Here is a 20,122-nt window from a genome sequence, read left to right as displayed (position 1 = left end):
GATTGACAATCCTGTTACTAACACCTCTCATTCTCCTGCACACACACCCGTCTCCCCAACTTCTGGTTCAGACTTTTCTCCTGTTAAGATTATGAATATTTCCACCCTTTCATCCACTTTTTCAATTGAAACTGGCTATGGCGATCAGAACCGTTGGTTGCAGTGGGTATTATATTCGGCTAAGCAAGTAAATCAATCTGATTGCTACGCCTGTGCTACGGTCAGGCCACATTTGGCTACCGTCCCTTTCCCTCTTTCTAATATTTCTGACCCTGTTGGTCTTCCTTGTCTCCTTGCCCTTTTTACCTCTCCATCCACACCGAAAGAATCTAACTGCATTACACTTTCTCTCCTCTTTCCCCCCACTCCACATATGACTCCCCCGATGTTCCAGTCTCATGAAGGCAATTATACCTGCTTCTCTAGTAATTATAGTTCCCCCTTCATGCTTCTCGCCGAAAAGGGGGGTGTATGTACTATGTTTGGTGATGCGTGCTGCACTTACATCCCTAATAATACGGCTCCCGATGGATCAATCACCCGTGCTTTGCCAGGTTTAACTGCCCTTTCATATGAATTAGCTACCAATTCTGGCATTTCTAACCCCTGGGGCTGATGGCTCAGGTCGGTTTTTATTTCACTGGCCGTTGCTTTTATCATTCTGTTGCTTGTGGCCTGCTGTATCGTTCCCCTGATCAGATATATTGTTTCCCAGTATTTCACTGCCTCCGTGGCCAAGGCTTATATGTTACACGAAGGATGCATGCTTCCAATTTCTTCCTCCTTTTTTTCCACTCCTTCCCCTTCTCCTACTCTTTCCCGCGTTACTCCTATGTAACCCATATTTTTGTTGGTTCAAAAAGGGGGGAATGTAGAAGAAGAATGTTCTCCTCAGCACCATGTATTTTGTGTGTTTAGTAAATTAAAATTTTTATAATATCTATTTTTCTAACTTGCCAGTGAGAGACGCTTTGGCTTATGAACTAACAAAAATATGTTATTCCAGGGTTCAGGAGAAATAGTGTCCACATGAATAAAATCTAAGCTGTTTCTTGTTTTCCCTTTCTCAGAGTGAATGTTTCAGGGACAAGGTCACAAGGCTGCAGAAAGTACATGTAGTTTATGCAAAGGCGTCTCTCCTGTGCTTAGCTTTGAGAACACAGATAATGCTTAGCTCAACAGACATATTGTTTAACTTTACTGTTCTGATAAGGATGTTCTTTCTGTCTTATTAATCATGAAATGCTGAATTATAAAAACCCCTCCTAATTTTTTTCTCGGTGTTCAATTGAGATTTGCGGCAATAAGTTATGCTCTTTTGAATCTCTACTTACTGTGACTCCGAATGAATAAAAATAAAGAGACCTGAAGAAATATTATCTGCCTGCTTTCAGTGTGCCTTTTTCGTCCACAATACCAAGTTATCATGTTATGAATAAGTGTGAATGTGTTTAAATATAACAATCCTCTGTTTATATTTCATCATTATATTTTGTGTGTGCTGTATTTAGCTTTTCAAATTATACTTGTTATTACTACATAGCCTGCTGACTCGTAAGTGGAAGTGGGAGATGGCAACACATGATAAGAATAAATTGAACTAAACTAAAAAAGCTATGGATGCAAAAATCTACCTATTCTGCATATATTTAGAAATATATAAGGAGCAGAGCATTGATATTTACATAAAACATTTTTAATGGAAAAGGTTTTCATTTTTATATTCATTATCTTATTTGGGTTTAGAGTTGTGGAGTTTAGGTCTTAATGTGTCCAGATTCCCTGCATACCCATTTTGTTACATAACTGAGCTGTAATAATTTTTCCTGTAGAGAGTTCATTCTGCATATAGGCTAAAATGCTGCATATATGAGAATAAGGTTTTTTATATCATTTGTTCGGCGGCACGGTGGCGCAGTGGGTAGCGCTGCTGCCTCGCAGTTGGGAGATCTGGGGACCCGGGTTCGCTTCCCGGGTTCTCCCTGCGTGGAGTTTGCATGTTCTCCCCGTGTCTGCGTGGGTTTCCTCCGGGCGCTCCGGTTTCCTCCCACATTCCAAAGACATGCCGGTTAGGTGGATTGGTGATTCTAAATTGGCCCTAGTGTGTGGTTGGTTTGTGTGTGTCCTGCGGTGGGTTGGCACCCTGCCCAGGATTGTTTCCTACCTTGTGCCCTATGTTGGCTGGGATTGGCTCCAGCAGACCCCCGTGACCCTGTGTTCGGATTCAGCGGGCTGGAAAATGGATGGATGGATGGATATCATTTGTTTATCAAGGACTTGTTCCAGTCTTATGTCCAGTTCTGGGCTGCTGTAATAAGCTCTGGTCCCTTGCAGTTTGAATAGGCGCAACCAAGTTCAACAATGGATGAATGGATAAACACACATTTCACTCTGTCATCAAAGTCATGGAATTAGTTTCTTAAAGTTCTATAGTGACATCCAATGGATATTAAAGTGAATTGCATTTAAAGAAAATCAGAATCATCTCTTTAGCAGAGATAAGTGGAACAAAAAAATTGCCCAAAAATTTTCTACAGCCTGAGTCATCTCCTATTACATGTGTAGCTTTATAGTTGTATCACATTCTCGCTTTTTTTCCAATTTTTCTTTCCATACAACTGATACATATTATACATGCATTTTTATCACTCTTTAATTTTATATTGTTTTTTATCAATATGCTGCTGGAGTATGTGAATTTCCCCTTGGAATTAATATAGTATCTATCTATCTATCTATCTATCTAAAATGCCAAAGGGATTACTACTGAACACAGTGACATCTAAAGAAATATCTTCAATATCCCACTTCAGCAAGGCCAGGTAGCTCAGCAGGCTAATGCAGGTTTACAGAACAGGCATGGAAACTGTTTTATCATGCAGAACAAATAGCCAGGAGTCTAAAAAATTCACATATTTTGTTACTGAGACTGGGCTGGATTTTCTCCTGACCCAGAAGTTTCACCTGCTGAATGACATATGCCAATTATTCCAAATGAAATATGAAAGATGAACTACTTTCTGTTATCCATCTATTGAAATGAATGATGCCAAAGCAAATTCTATTGAATATTCCTGTCCCTAGAGCACAACATTAATACATCAGTCTACATCCACTGTTGGATGTGGAAAAGATATAAAGAAAAAAATTAGTGTTCCCAGACATAACTCCAACTGCACCTTTAAATTTGTTGATTACACCACCATCATAGGCCTGATCATCAACAATGATGAAAAGTTCTGACTCAGTAATGCCAGAAAATGTCATATAGCTGGACATAGACTTCAGAAAGCAAAAGGAAGAATACTGCATTGGAGAAGATCCTGCTGAAGGTCTAAGTAGCTTTAAATTTTTTTTTAATGACCATCACTGATGAAATGAAATGTGCATAACACATTTTGTCTCTTGTCAAAAAGGCTCAGCAGCAGTGCTACTTCTTCAGACACCTGAGGGTAGCTAACATTTCTCCATCTGTTCTCACAAACTTCTACAGTTGCACAGTGGAGTCCGTCCTCACTGGCTGCATCATATCTTGGTATGGCACCTGGTCAGCAAAATAACCTAAAGTGTTGCAGAGGGTAGTGAAGGTGGCTCAGAATATTACTGGCACTGCCTTCTTTTCAGTATATATACTGTATATACAGTGGTGTGAAAAACTATTTGCCCCCTTCCTGATTTCTTATTCTTTTGCATGTTTGTCACACAAAATGTTTCTGATCATCAAACACATTTAACCATTAGTCAAATATAACACAAGTAAACACAAAATGCAGTTTTTAAATGATGGTTTTTATTATTTAGGGAGAAAAAAAATCCAAACCTACATGGCCCTGTGTGAAAAAGTAATTGCCCCCTTGTTAAAAAATAACCTAACTGTGGTGTATCACACCTGAGTTCAATTTCCGTAGCCACCCCCAGGCCTGATTACTGCCACACCTGTTTCAATCAAGAAATCACTTAAATAGGAGCTGCCTGACACAGAGAAGTAGACCAAAAGCACCTCAAAAGCTAGACATCATGCCAAGATCCAAAGAAATTCAGGAAAAAATGAGAACAGAAGTAATTGAGATTATCAGTCTGGTAAAGGTTATAAAGCCATTTCTAAAGCTTTGGGACTCCAGTGAACCACAGTGAGAGCCATTATCCACAAATGGCAAAAACATGGAACAGTGGTGAACCTTCCCAGGAGTGGCCGGCCGACCAAAATTACCCCAAGAGCGCAGAGACGACTCATCCGAGAGGTCACAAAAGACCCCAGGACAACGTCTAAAGAACTGCAGGCCTCACTTGCCTCAATTAAGGTCAGTGTTCACGACTCCACCATAAGAAAGAGACTGGGCAAAAACGGCCTGCATGGCAGATTTCCAAGACGCAAACCACTGTTAAGCAAAAAGAACATTAGGGCTCGTCTCAATTTTGCTAAGAAACATTTCAATGATTGCCAAGACTTTTGGGAAAATACCTTGTGGACTGATGAGACAAAAGTTGAACTTTTTGGAAGGCAAATGTCCCGTTACATCTGGCGTAAAAGGAACACAGCATTTCAGAAAAAGAACATCATACCAACAGTAAAATATGGTGGTGGTAGTGTGATGGTCTGGGGTTGTTTTGCTGCTTCAGGACCTGGAAGGCTTGCTGTGATAGATGGAACCATGAATTCTACTGTCTACCAAAAAATCCTGAAGGAGAATGTCCGGCCATCTGTTCGTCAACTCAAGCTGAAGCGATCTTGGGTGCTGCAACAGGACAATGACCCAAAACACACCAGCAAATCCACCTCTGAATGGCTGAAGAAAAACAAAATGAAGACTTTGGAGTGGCCTAGTCAAAGTCCTGACCTGAATCCAATTGAGATGCTATGGCATGACCTTAAAAAGGCGGTTCATGCTAGAAAACCCTCAAATAAAGCTGAATTACAACAATTTTGCAAAGATGAGTGGGCCAAAATTCCTCCAGAGCGCTGTAAAAGACTCATTGCAAGTTATCGCAAACGCTTGATTGCAGTTATTGCTGCTAAGGGTGGCCCAACCAGTTATTAGGTTCAGGGGGCAATTACTTTTTCACACAGGGCCATGTAGGTTTGGATTTTTTTTTCTCCCTAAATAATAAAAAACACCATTTACAAACTGCATTTTGTGTTTACTTGTGTTATATTTGACTAATGGTTAAATGTGTTTGATGATCAGAAACATTTTGTGTGACAAACATGCAAAAGAATAAGAAATCAGGAAGGGGGCAAATAGTTTTTCACACCACTGTACATATGCTGCCATAGAAAGGTTCATAATCTTATTAAAGACTTCAGAAACATTGTACAGTTTCTTTTTTTCAGTCCTCTCTTCTGGTAAATAGTACAGGACCATTTACTCTTACACCTCTGTGTTCAATTATAGTTTGTAAACATAAGTTTTAAGGTTGAGGAACAGTCCATCATAACAATTCAAATATTTTATATGTTGTAACAGACATGGGCGCAAATAGTTTGGGCACCAACCTGATGAAATATCATTTAATGAAGTTAAATGAATGGAGAAGGAACTCCGAGTCCAGCTCAGGGTGGCGAAGGAGCAGTACAGGAGAAAGCTGGAGCAGAAGTTGCAGAATAACAGCATGAAGGAAGTGTGGGATGGGATGAAGATCATCACTGGCTGCAGCTCGAAGCGGGGTGCCACCATTGAGAGAGACGTGAAGAGAGCAAACCAAATGAACAACTTCTTTAACAGGTTTGATCACCCTAACCCACTCTCACTCTCACCTCGGAGTACTGCACCCTCCACACATCCTTCTGCTGATACCAGCATAGGAGAGACATCCCCACCCATAATTACAACAGCGCAGGTGAGCAGAGAGCTGAGGAGACTTCGTGCCAGCAAAGCAGTGGGTCCAGATGGAGTATCGCCACGTCTGCTGAAGGTCTGTGCATCGGAGCTGGGGGGTCCTCTACAGCGCATATTCAACCTGAGCTTGGAACAGGGGAGAGTCCTAAGGCTTTGGAAAACATCTTGCATCACCCCAGTCCCAAAGGTATCATGTCCTAGTGAGCTGAATGACTTCCGGCCTGTTGCTCTGACATCACATGTGATGAAGACCATGGAGAGGCTGCTGTTTCACCACCTGAGGCCACAGGTTCAACACGCCCTTGACCCTCTGCAGTTTGCATATCAGGAGAAGGTGGGAGAGGAGGATGCCATCATCTATATGCTACACCGATCCCTCTCCCACTTGGACAGAGGCAGTGGTGCTGTAAGAATTATGTTTCTAGACTTCTCTAGCGCCTTCAACACAATCCAACCTCTGCTCCTTAGGGACAAGCTGACAGAGATGGGAGTTGATTCATACCTGGTGGCATGGATCGTGGACTATCTTAAAGACAGACCTCAGTATGTGCATCTTGGGAACTGCACGTCTGACATTGTGGTCAGCAACACAGGAGCGCCACAGGGGACTGTACTTTCTCCGCTCCTGTTCAGCCTATATACATCGGACTTCCAATACAACTCAGAATCCTGCCACGTGCAAAAGTTCGCTGATGACACTGCTATCGTGGGCTGCATCAGGAGTGGGATGGAGGAGTATAGGAACCTAATCAAGGACTTTGTTAACTGGTGCGACTCAAACCACCTACGCCTGAACACCAGCAAAACCAAGGAGCTGGTGGTGGATTTTAGAAGGCCCAGACCCCTCATGGACCCCGTGATCATCAAAGGTGACTGTGTGCAGATGGTGCAGACCTATAAATATCTGGGAGTGCAGCTGGATGATAAATTAGACTGGACTGCCAATACTGATGCTGTGTGCAAGAAAGGACAGAGCCGGTTATACTTCCTTAGAAGGCTGGTGTCCTTCAACATCTGCAATAAGATGCTGCAGATGTTCTATCAGACGGTTGTGGCGAGCGCCCTCTTCTACGCGGTGGTGTGCTGGGGAGGCAGCATTAAAAAGAAAGACGCCTCACGCCTGGACAAACTGTTGAGGAAGGCAGGCTCTATTGTTGGCATGGAGCTGGACAGTTTAACATCTGTGGCAGAGCAAAGGGCGCTCAACAGGCTCCTATCAATTATGGAGAATCCACTGCATCCACTAAACAGTGTCATCTCCAGACAGAAGAGCAGCTTCAGCGACAGACTGCTGTCACTGTTCTGCTCCACTGACAGATTGAGGAGATCGTTCCTCCCCCAAACTATGCGACTCTTCACTTCCACCTGGGGGGTAAACGTTAACATTTAACATTATACAAAGTTATTGTCTGTTTTTTACCTGCATTATTATCAATCTTTAATTTAATATTGTTTATTGTATCAGTATGCTGCTACTGGAGAATGTGGATTTCCCCTTGGCATTAATAAAGTATCTATCTATCTATCTATCTATCTATCTATCTATCTATCTATCTATCTATCTATCTATCTATCTATCTATCTATCTATCTATCTATCTAATTGCAAACAAGCATCAACAAGTGGTATTGATGCACTTTACAATGATGTTCTCATCAATTTAAACTTAAATTAGCTGAAAACATTGTCTCAACTGGCATTTAAAGGTGGGGCTAGGTGATGTCTCCGGGGGAACATTCAAGGTGTAGAGGAGAAAAATGGAGATTCTGTTAGTGTCAGCCACATGGTGGTATTGTTGGTCTTACATGCACATGTGACTATATATATATATATATATATATATATATATATATATATATATATATATATATATATACAGTGGTGTGAAAAACTATTTGCCCCCTTCCTGATTTCTTATTCTTTTGCATGTTTGTCACACAAAATGTTTCTGATCATCAAACACATTTAACCATTAGTCAAATATAACACAAGTAAACACAAAATGCAGTTTGTAAATGGTGTTTTTTATTATTTAGGGAGAAAAAAAAATCCAAACCTACATGGCCCTGTGTGAAAAAGTAATTGCCCCCTGAACCTAATAACTGGTTGGGCCACCCTTAGCAGCAATAACTGCAATCAAGCGTTTGCGATAACTTGCAATGAGTCTTTTACAGCGCTCTGGAGGAATTTTGGCCCACTCATCTTTGCAAAATTGTTGTAATTCAGCTTTATTTGAGGGTTTTCTAGCATGAACCGCCTTTTTAAGGTCATGCCATAGCATCTCAATTGGATTCAGGTCAGGACTTTGACTAGGCCACTCCAAAGTCTTCATTTTGTTTTTCTTCAGCCATTCAGAGGTGGATTTGCTGGTGTGTTTTGGGTCATTGTCCTGTTGCAGCACCCAAGATCGCTTCAGCTTGAGTTGACGAACAGATGGCCGGACATTCTCCTTCAGGATTTTTTGGTAGACAGTAGAATTCATGGTTCCATCTATCACAGCAAGCCTTCCAGGTCCTGAAGCAGCAAAACAACCCCAGACCATCACACTACCACCACCATATTTTACTGTTGGTATGATGTTCTTTTTCTGAAATGCTGTGTTCCTTTTACGCCAGATGTAACGGGACATTTGCCTTCCAAAAAGTTCAACTTTTGTCTCATCAGTCCACAAGGTATTTTCCCAAAAGTCTTGGCAATCATTGAAATGTTTCTTAGCAAAATTGAGACGAGCCCTAATGTTCTTTTTGCTTAACAGTGGTTTGCGTCTTGGAAATCTGCCATGCAGGCCGTTTTTGCCCAGTCTCTTTCTTATGGTGGAGTCGTGAACACTGACCTTAATTGAGGCAAGTGAGGCCTGCAGTTCTTTAGACGTTGTCCTGGGGTCTTTTGTGACCTCTCGGATGAGTCGTCTCTGCGCTCTTGGGGTAATTTTGGTCGGCCGGCCACTCCTGGGAAGGTTCACCACTGTTCCATGTTTTTGCCATTTGTGGATAATGGCTCTCACTGTGGTTCACTGGAGTCCCAAAGCTTTAGAAATGGCTTTATAACCTTTACCAGACTGATAATCTCAATTACTTCTGTTCTCATTTTTTCCTGAATTTCTTTGGATCTTGGCATGATGTCTAGCTTTTGAGGTGCTTTTGGTCTACTTCTCTGTGTCAGGCAGCTCCTATTTAAGTGATTTCTTGATTGAAACAGGTGTGGCAGTAATCAGGCCTGGGGGTGGCTACGGAAATTGAACTCAGGTGTGATACACCACAGTTAGGTTATTTTTTAACAAGGGGGCAATTACTTTTTCACACAGGGCCATGTAGGTTTGGATTTTTTTTCTCCCTAAATAATAAAAACCATCATTTAAAAACTGCATTTTGTGTTTACTTGTGTTATATTTGACTAATGGTTAAATGTGTTTGATGATCAGAAACATTTTGTGTGACAAACATGCAAAAGAATAAGAAATCAGGAAGGGGGCAAATAGTTTTTCACACCACTGTATATATATATACACTTATCAATGCGCATATACTGTACAGTATAATCTTGCATGCTATATATTACTTTTTACTTATTAATTCATTTTTGTATTGTATTTTTGTCAACTGTTTCAAGGAGACATGAAAGTAAGAATTGTATTGTACTATACACATGGCAATAAACTTGACTTGACTTGACTTGATGTAACAAAGTGCTGAATTATCCTGATGGGAATATATCTTCCAGAGATCACTACTTTCTTTTACCTGAAGCATTAAGACTACCAGCACTGAGAATGTCACATGAGAGAAAACTGCAGAGCATGATGATGAGAATGCCATTCCATGGATATAATCTGGTGTTCAGACTTCAGAGGGCAGCTCACATTTCTCCATCTCTTCTCACAAATTTCTACTAGTGCACAGCACTGTGTTTTTTCCTAAGTGCAAATCACCTCCTACCACACCTCTTCTGCTGTCTTCTGAATGCTGGAAGCACATTCACGCCCTCATGTTTGGTGAATTCCAAGTACCAGATTCCTCACCTTCTGTGTTTGGCTTTCACTCAGAGTAGTCTGGTGCCCTTCCACTTTCATGTGTGACTGCTCAGTCCATTATTTTGACCACCATAATCATCATGGTGCATGGTAGAGAAGTGGTTCAGAAATACAATTATGTTTAATCTATCGACAGCAGCACATGTATGAGTGTTTTAACCAGAGCAGAACATTTACAGAAGTAAGAGCAGGACTGGCTGTGTATCTGTCTTTCCCAATTCAAAAAGCAAGCCTCTGAGGTCTCACGCTATGAAGATCTTTGAGCTGCTAGGTCAACCTCTCTTCTAGGAAATCTTTCCAGGTTCAATGTACATAGCCGTTTAGGTTCACAATGGCAAATGATGACAAGCAGAGACTACAGATTGCCTGAAGCAAGTGGTGGGCATTTGGACATCTTTTGGCATTACATCTGTATTTCATCACCTACTGTATACTGTAAAGATCTGCGGGGATTAGTCTTGTTGGATGTGGACAACAAAGGAAGGCAAGAACTGTAAAAGTTAAAACAGAAGTTGTCATTGTTATGGTGGCCAATGAGAAAAGAGAAAGGAATTGAGTGAACAAAAGTTTGAAGTCTCCTGTATACATCAATGTATAGGGAACATGAAATCAGGGTTATAATGAAATGTGCCCTACGAGATATACTTGTGTGGTGTAGTTAAACACTTTTATTTATAGAAATTTGGAAATGTAATACTAGGCAACAATTTAAACAAACATGTACTGAAAACAGAAAAATAAAAATTTTCATAATGCACATGAAAGCAGTGTCCATCAGAAGTTTATGATAAATTAAAACATCTTATTTCATGAAACTTCTTCATCTTCATAAAGCGCCCATCCTTTAGAAAAAATAAAGAGACAGCCTTTCCATTTAAAGAGTATAGAGCATTTTACATATACATATAAAATAGGGAAATAAAAACATTTGTACATTTATGAAATTAAGCCTTCCAAGCATGGGATTCAGTTTCTCATGAGTTAGAATACTCTTCATTATTTTGTGATGTCCTTTAAATCCACAAATTGAGCAAAAGAAGCAAGACTGACAAACTAGACCCAACTCAGCCACTGTCTGGAAAGAAACCCTATGTAAACAGCAACAGAAGAAGTTGGTCAGTGTACGAGCAGCAGTACACGTCATGAGTCCAGAGTTAAAGATGTGCTGTGTCGGTGCCTAAGGAAGACAGGACAGCTGGCGGGTTGTTTAATATGGATGTTTGATAGTGGGTACTGTACTGCTTGATGTTCATCACAGGGGGGGTAATGTTCTCTTTTCCTCTGAAATGGCTAGAACTGGAAAAAGAAAACAAAAAGGTTGTTGAAAGCAAACTTAAACCATGCTACTTGAGAAATCATAATAGGCTTATCATGAGTGTATAAAATAAAATTCATTTTCATTACTGGAAGATTATTAAAGTCACACATTTTACACACTTTGAAACATACAAGCAGTCAACAGGCAGTTTCAAAAGTAAGACATTTTTACAAATAACTGCAAATCATTTAGTCCATCAAGCTTGTTTGGTTAACTAACTGTAGCATAATTAACAATATTTTCCTGGTGCCACAGTGTCTTTAATTTTGAAGCTAAATTGATCAAATAATTTTAACCTACCACCTTAATTTTGCATATTGGTTTCAGCAATCAAAGCTTATAAAACAGCAGTTTGAGTTAATATGTAGATTACAAAAAAGAAATTTTAAAATGTCTCTATTCCTCTACCAGAATCGTAGTTTGTATCTGCTGCACTCATTTTAACTGCTGTGTAGATGTCTGGACTGTGTCTAAAAACACTTGCATTGGCTTTGCCAGTAATTCTTGATGTAATTCCCAAGACAGGACACGGCTACTTTGTGTTTTTCATTCATTGGTGGATGGTCGTAATGTTACACTGTAAAAAGCTGGTGCCACATGTACCAAATCATTCAAGATTTATATTTGTCAAGGAAAAAGCTTTGTATCATTTCTTATTGTTAACTTCTAATTTACAGGTTGCTACATGTTTTCTGCCCTCTTATTCATGATTTACAGTACATAAGTATTCACAGCCTTTGCTCAATACTTTGTCGATGCACCTTTGGCAGCAATTACAGCCTCAAGTGTTTTTGAATATGATGCCACAAGCTTGGCACACCTATCCTTGGCCAGTTTCGCTCATTCCTCTTTGCAGCACCTCTCAAGCTCCATCAGGTTGGATGGGAAGCGTTGGTGCACAGCCATTTTAAGATCTCTCCAGAGATGTTCAATCGGATTCAAGTCTGGGCTCTGGCTGGGCCACTCAAGGACATTCGCAGAGTTGTCCTGAAGCCACTCCTTTGATATCTTGGCTGTGTGTTTAGGGTCGTTGTCCTGCTGAAAGATGAACCGTCGCCCCAGTCTGAGGTCAAAAGCGCTCTGGAGCAGGTTTTCATCCAGGATGCCTCTGTACATTGCTGCAGTCATCTTTCCCTTTATCCTGACTAGTCTCTCAGTTCCTGCCGCTGAAAAACATCCCCACAGCATGATGCTGCCACCATCATGCTTCACTGTAGGGATGGTATTGGCCTGGTGATGAGCGGTGCCTGGTTTCCTCCAAACATGACACCTGGCATTCACAGCAAAGAGTTCAATCTTTGTCTCATCAGACCAAAGAATTTTCTTTCTCATGGTCTGAGAGTCCTTCAGGTGCCTTTTGGCAAACTCCAGGTGGGCTGCCATGTGCCTTTTACTAAGGAGTGGCTTCCGTCTGGCTACTCTACCATACAGACCTGATTGGTGGATTGCTGCAGAGATGGTTGTCCTTCTGGAAGGTTCTCCTCTCTCCACAGAGGACCTCTGGAGCTCTGACAGAGTGACCATAGGGTTCTTGGTCACCTCCCTGACTAAGGCCCTTCTCCCCCGATCGCTCAGTTTAGATGGCCGGCCATCTGAACTTCTTTCACTTATGGATGATGGAGGCCACTGTGCTCATTGGGACCTTCAAAGCAGCAGAAATTTTTCAGTAACCTTCCCCAGATTTGTGCCTTGAGACAATCCTGTCTCAGAGGTCTACAGACAATTCCTTTGACTTCATGCTTGGTTTGTGTTCTGACATGAACTGTCAACTGTGGGACCTTATATAGACAGGTGTGTGTCTTTCCAAATCATGTCCAATCAACTGAATTTACCACAGGTGGACTCCAATTAAGCTGCAGAAACATCTCAGGGATGATCAGGGGAAACAGGATGCACCTGAGCTCAATTTTGAGCTTCATGGCAAAGGCTGTGAATACTTATGTACATGTGCTTTCTCAATTTTTTTATTTTTAATAAATTTCCAAAAACCTCAAGTAAACTTTTTTCACATTGTCATTATGGGGTGTTGTGTGTAGAATTCTGTGGAAAAAAATGAATTTAATCCATTTTGGAATAAGGCTGTAACATAACAAAATGTGGAAAAAGTGATGCGCTGTGAATACTTTCTGGATGCACTGTACATGTCTTGTTTCTTGGCTCTGATTATGTTTATTCCTTTTTGGCTTATGATTTACTGCTGTGTTCTCTGTCCACGTTTCTTGCTACACATATTGAGCTTTATTGTTTTAATTATAGTTTTCCCAATTACAACCCCTGTGTGAATTCTGACTGCTGTTGCCTTGTGCAAGCAGTACTCCAAGTGGTGTACAATCATATGCTGTATATTCTGTTAAAGTCTTAGATGCAAAACTAGCTATTTCGCATCAAAGAAACCTTCAAGTAGTATTTAATAAAGCTGTAATTATTATGAAATAAAACACTTCTATGTGTTTTCAGCTATATGGTAATATAAATCAGTTTATATGAGTTATATCTCTTATATATATTTCTCTTCTGGTTCGTCCTGCTTCCATTTCAAAACTGGTTCTGCCCACACGCAGCCGACACGGCATTTCTCGATTCCTATTCATCGTCTTCCATGTCATGCAGTATACTGGCCTGCTGAGTGTAATACATCCAACAAGTACTTGAGGTGCTGCCACAACGGTAAAGTAGCTTTACCACCTTTGCGGGAGCCACCTGTGTCTTTACAACAGCTTCTTACACAGAAAACATCAGAAGCTAAAAATTATCGTGAACACATTCGAGAATACAACTCTTCTCTAGAGTTTGCTTCCATGGGTGCTCAGATAACTCAACCTCCTGGCCACGGACTATACTGTTTTAAGAGACACGGGCAAATTTATCACCAAATCTCTCCACTATACGCATATAACACTTCTACCTCTCCAGGATATGAACAGTTGTATGTTTTTGACACAGCGCAAGCTACTGAAGTACGCTTACAAAATAAAGCAAACTCTGCATGGAGCGAAAATGTACTTCTCCAGCTAGAACCATCAACACCTTTGCTAAATCATACAAACACACGCATGAAATTGCTCAGTCCAATCCAACAGCATCTGTATGAATGGTTTTCAAAGAAAACCCTGGGTAGGATTTACGACGATACAATGCCCCGACATGTCACACCGATGTTGCAGCGATTTTCATCGGAGAAGATGGCGAACTGCCTGCCAAAAAGGACATTTGCATCTATCCCATAGGCAACTCCTGTAAACAGATTTCCACGCTCAATATGAATTGCCATCCTATGGTTTACACACTTTTATTCCCTTACGGAGACATTGGCTGGCACAAAGATTTACAACATGTACCCGATAAAAGAACCGCCAAACGAATAAGGCTTACTCAATACCAATTTTACATGTACAGATTAGCAATGAGGAATACATTTAGTATTTTGCACTCCAGCGGCAAACTATTCCAACAGTACGTCGTAGATGCGTATGTTAAAACATAGGGCGCGTATCTCAACTATCTCAGATTACATCAACAAGATCTGCGCGTGGAACAATACAAAGGACTATCAGACGCACTGCAAGCAAACGCTGAAAATAACAACGTACATGTTGGCAAAATGATCATATTACCGTCCACATTTCCAGGAAGTCCAAGATACGTGCAACAAAACTAACAGGATGCCATGGCCATAGTACGTAAATTTGGAAAGCCTGATTTATTTATCACTTTCACTGAAATTTACAAAGTTTCACATGTAATCCTGCTTGGCCGGAAATTCTACATGCACACTGCGTCTTTCATGAAGTAGTTATTTCTTCTTGATTTCTGAATTCCTTTCTCACCATTTTCCGTTCCTATTTGTACAAGGGGGCTCCGCCCCCTGCTCGCTTCGCTCGCCTACCCCCGACGTTTTGAACCCATGCCCACTGTGCAGCCACGTGTGAGGATGACGCACGTTTAATACGGAGTGTTCGCCCGTGCCACTCTGGGGCCCCCCACTGTTAATACGGAGCTCCGTCCATACTATTATGCGGTGCATTGTGGACTACTGCGGACCCCGTAGTGTTTCCCGTTTCAGTTTGTATCTCGGTCAGTCCAGCTTTTGTTTTTGAAGCTTTTGAATTCCGGTCTTCATTATTTGTAACCTGCTGTCCATGTGTTTGGCCCCCTCGTTTAACCTGTTTATGACGTTTTACTTTGCTTTCTACTCTGTCTTTCATTTCTGATCTCGCTTTATTCTGCTTTTGTTTCAATGACACCTGGTCCGTGGTGAATATATTTTCCCTTTTTCGAGTAATAATTTTCATTTGTTTGCGATACTGTGATGTTTATCGTACTGTTAATAATGCATCACTGTAATGTGATTCACCTATGCTGTATAGTTTGGACGTGTGAGGATGACGTATGTTTAATACGGAGTGTTCGCCTGTGTCACTCTGGGTCTCCCCACTGTTACAACGAAGCTCTTTCCGAACTATTATGCGGTGCATTGTGGAGCACTGCGGACTCTGTAGTGTTTCCCGTTTCACTTCGTATCTCGTTTAGTCAAGCTCTTTCTTTTTGGAGCAGTGCCTGCCTGGTCTGTGGCATTTCAGACGCACGTTGTAGGCGCCTGCGTTCATTAATTATATCCAGGCAGGCGCGTGTTTGTATCTTGGTCACTCGAGCTGTGTCGTGTTGAATCTGTGCCTGCTTTGCCTACGCAGTTTGAGACACGCGCTGTAGGATGTGTGGTGTGGACGTTTAACTGTCGTTGTTTCTGCCTTTACTAGGGGGCTCCGCCCCCTGCTCGCTTCGCTCGCCAACCCCTGGTGTTGGGAATGACAAAGAGCGTGATGTATGAATGAGATATAGAATAGTGTGACGGTGTAGATGATGCAAATAGAAAGCAAACAATAAAGTGTGTGGCACAGTGTAAAGGTTTATTTGAAAATTTCTTTGTACACGCCGTTTAAGTGTAAAAGGTAATTCCAGCTCAGAACTTGTAAGGTCATTTAAGATGGTTATTGTTGTGATCAGAGTCAAGTTTGTCAGAGCTTAGAAAGAGTTGTGTCTCTCCAGGAAGTAATGCAATGACTTGGGTATTAATGTTTTCCACATTAATATTTTTTGGACATAATATAGTGCGTTGTTTTAAAAGGGGCATTTGGTCTAATGAGATTGCTGTTCCAAATGTCTCTGTAACTAAGTCGTCGCAGATAAAGGCTTGAGGAATTGTAATAATATGTGGCTGAAGTCCATCTGTATTGGTGAGTGTACCATCTCTCAGTTGTAATAAGCAATTGTTATGATCTGGTTCTGGACATTGTATCTTTTTTACTAACTGTATCTTTTGAAAGCAATGCCAATTGTCTGCGTATTTTAAGGTGCACTGAACAATAGCTGAGTGCATGGCATCTGGAAGAATAGCTAAGCACTGTCTAAAATCTCCTCCTCATAAAAGTACCTTTCCTCCAAATCCAATATTATTATTCCTAAACGTTTGTAGAAGTTTATGAATGGTGTTGAGTAAGTGACTTCATGCCATTGAACATTCATCAATAAACAACATTTTTTCAAGACGGATGTCACGTGCAGTGCCACCGTTAATGTTCATAGTGAATACCGATTTGTAGGATCTAATGTAGTTGATAAAGATTTCACTTTCAGGTACATCGTCAGTTATAAGCTTCTGTAGATATTCAGTATATGAATGTAAAGAAGGCAGTCTAATTTGACCATTTTGACAACAACGTGTAAATGTATAACTTGTATTGCCAGTTGTTTCTTCAGGGAAGTGAACTGAATGACAATGATTGCAAATGACATTCATTAATCCGAATGAATTTTCCTGGTGTGTTTTCCTTGTGCCGTTTGAGAGGCGCGTTGTTGCATGTCCAGTATTTGGAACGTGTTGTTTTGGAGCTGTAATCGATTTGCCTGTGCTGTGTGAGAAGCCCGTTGTAGCCTTCGCTGCCATTAACGTATGTCTGAGACGGGAGGTGTTTCGTTTTGAATCCGTGCCTGTTGCGATGCAGCACTTTGATTGATAGTTTGCGTAATGTGGATCTAGGATGTAGATTTGTGCATATTTGCATTGTTGATTTGTTTCAGGGTGCACTGTTCCAATGCGATGCAGTATTTGTGCACATATGCGAAAGCAGTATGGGCCATTGCCTTTTGGTGGCCTGATATGAACTATTGTAGGATCTAATGCAGTTCATAAAGTTTTTACTTTTAGGTACATCGTTAGTTAGAAGCTTTAGTTGAGCTTTGCGTTTTTGGAGTCGAGACATTTTTTCTTTTAGAAATATGGATAAGTAATAAGGAGTATTGCACTCACTGTTAATATGGAGTCTTTTCTGCGGTTGAACGGTTAATAGTGCCTTATTGTAATGAGATCCACCTATACTGCATAGCCGTGTATTTTGTTGTTTCTTTCGTGTTCGTGTGTTTGTTCTTGTTATCCTTTCCTTTTCGTTTTGTACCCGTGACCGTGTATTCATGACTTGTTTCTTTCTCAGCATGCGAAATATGGATAAGTAATAAGGAGGATCGCAGTCACTGTTAATATGTTTCCTTTTCTGCAGTTGAACGGTTAATAGTGCTTTATTGTAAGGAGATCCACCTATGCTGACACCTATGCTGTCTAGTGTGAAGGTGTTGACGTTCACTTTAGAATATGTGGCTTTGGGTGTCACTTCTTATGGATGTGTGTGTGTGTGTGTGTGGGGGGGGGGGGGTTGAGGATTGTTGTCGCGCGAGCGTCTTCTTTCTTTTTGTGTTCCTGTGTGTTGTTGAATTCCCCTCTTTGTGTGTGTCCCGTCCCTTGCTTGTAGGGTCTGTGGGGTGGTTTTGTGTTCTTTTTTTGTGTTCTATGGGCTTGTTGAATCCCCCTCTTGGTGTGTGTCCCGTCCGGTGCCTGTAGGGGGGGGGGGTGCCTTGCTGTTGTGCGCGAGCCTCTTTTTTTTTTTTTGGGTCTAGTTTCATGTGCAATGTGTTTCGTGCTTTGCTTGCGTTTGAATACTTTTTTATGTGCCTTTTCCTTTTTTCTGTGCTCTTTGCGCCTCATTTCTCCATTTTTCCTGTGCTCACTCCTTTTTTCTGTGGTCTTGTCCGCCTCTCGCGGCCCCTCATCCGCCTCTCTCGCCCTCTTTTGTCCGCCTTTCTCGGCTCCTCAGCCGACTCTCGCGGACTCTTTTTGCGCCTGCGCAGTACGTCTTTTTGCAGCTACGGCCCATTGCCGGATGTGCCTGCGTCCATCATCCGGTTTAGCATTCTCGGTTAGTAATATGGATATTCTGTATCTCGGTGTGCATGTGTTTCATGCCTAGGTTTTTTTGAAGCTGTTGCATTCTAGTTTTCATCATCTGTAACCTGCTCTCTATGTGTTCGTCCCCGTTCTTTAATCCCTTTATAAAGTTTTACTTTGTTTCCTACTCTGTGTTTTATTTCTGACCTCGCTTTATCCTGCTTACGGCATGTCAGACGGTTCGTAGTCTTTCTCGTTTTACTCTGGGGAGGGGGGCTTTGTGTGGCGCCTGCGCACTACGTCTTTTGCGTCCACGGGCAGGTCCCTGCGTCCATATCCACTTTACCATTCTCGTTTAGTAATATGGATGCTACGGCGGGCGTCGGCTAGTATAACTTATTTCATATGTGTATTTTGATCAAGTATGAAGATTTTTGTTATCAGGACTCTGTTTTTGAGGTTTACATTTCGTAATATGATTCATTTTGACAAAGGTTTACACCACACATTTTGGATGCGTTAGGTGCCTGTGATCACCTCACAGAAGTGGCAGCATAAATATGGCAGTGGTTTTATTGTCTCTCAGGGGATAAACAATGACTTCTAAAATCTCTAGTGTAGTTACTGTAACTTTAATTTAAAGTAGGAGCTAGTTTCAAGTTTTTGGTTTTAGTTTTTACTCTCTTTTTACCTTTAGCTTTTCATTTTGCTCTTATATTTCTTGGTTGCCTGGTTATTTCTTTTTCTTGTTTCTGTCCCTTCCCTGTCCTTACTACAGTGACGCAGTGATTAAAGCTCTACCATGCCTAAGTTCCCAATCTCTGACTCACTGCCTGACCTTGGACGAGTCACTTAACCTGTCTTTGCAACTATTGATTGTACTGTATTCTCATTTTGTAAGTCACCTTGCATAAACAATGCAAGTTAATCTGCTCACATCATTAATAAAATGGGAACAACAAGAAGAAAGCTTGCACTGACCAAGTGAAATAAAGCATGAGTAAAAACAACAAAAGCAGGATCGCTGTCAGGACAGACAGGATGACAGTAATGACCACCATTCCTCCAGATCTTTTTCCAAACCATGTGTCAATGCTTGCAGGATCCTGAGCTGTGGGGAAAAAAGTTAAAGAAATGTTAAGAGATCCAATAATTGCATTTTCAGAAGTGCTGTCATGTAAAAGTACTGCTCCCAGTTGGCTACTGTGTCGGAGACACAAATTATGAAATTAATGAAAATGCATTTGATCGTAAATAATTTTTACCAATTTTGTCAAGTTTTTTTTTTTTCAATTTACAGCTTTCATTTTAGCTTTTTGTCTTTTCTTGTATGTTGGCAATTAAACCAAAAATATATTTGGAGGAAGTAGAGTAGGTTTAGGGTATTTGACATTCCAGCAAAAATAGACCTGAGCATACTGTGTGTAAAATGAGTCTAAAAATTAAAATGTGTCTGGACCAATTACCCAGAATTATTTACCCATCCATTCATTTTCTGGACCTGTTTTTTCAATTATAGAGTCAAATTGACCTAAAAGATAGACCAGTCTCATCAGGCAAACATCAGAAACCAACTACGGAGGTGGTGCTGATTCATGACAGAGCAGATTCATATGCTCATATTAAACTATGTCAAAGTCCTCAATTAACTCCATCACTGTCTATAATATGGGAAGAAACCAGAATACCCAGAAAGAATCTGCCCAGTCATAGGAGATTGT

At 41.0% G+C, this 20,122-nt stretch overlaps 1 protein-coding gene across 1 annotated transcript in view; it reads right to left on the bottom strand.

The window, feature by feature from the left end:
• Window positions 1-10,836: 10,836 nt before the first annotated feature.
• The window catches only part of LOC114655857 (uroplakin-3b-like), a 34,801-nt gene continuing 25,515 nt past the window's right edge, over window positions 10,837-20,122 (bottom strand). Inside the window, exons 5-6 of the mRNA XM_028807132.2 lie at window positions 19,383-19,512; window positions 10,837-11,163 (exon numbers count right to left, since the gene is read on the bottom strand). Coding sequence (XP_028662965.2) covers window positions 11,022-11,163; window positions 19,383-19,512 — 272 coding nt within the window. The 3' untranslated portion in view covers window positions 10,837-11,021. The remainder of the gene's footprint in view (window positions 11,164-19,382; window positions 19,513-20,122) is intronic.

The sequence above is a fragment of the Erpetoichthys calabaricus genome, chromosome 8 (assembly GCF_900747795.2).
Source record: "Erpetoichthys calabaricus chromosome 8, fErpCal1.3, whole genome shotgun sequence".
In the NCBI taxonomy this organism is placed as follows: Eukaryota; Metazoa; Chordata; class Cladistia; order Polypteriformes; family Polypteridae; genus Erpetoichthys; species Erpetoichthys calabaricus.
This window is presented reverse-complemented; position numbering and strand designations above follow the sequence as displayed.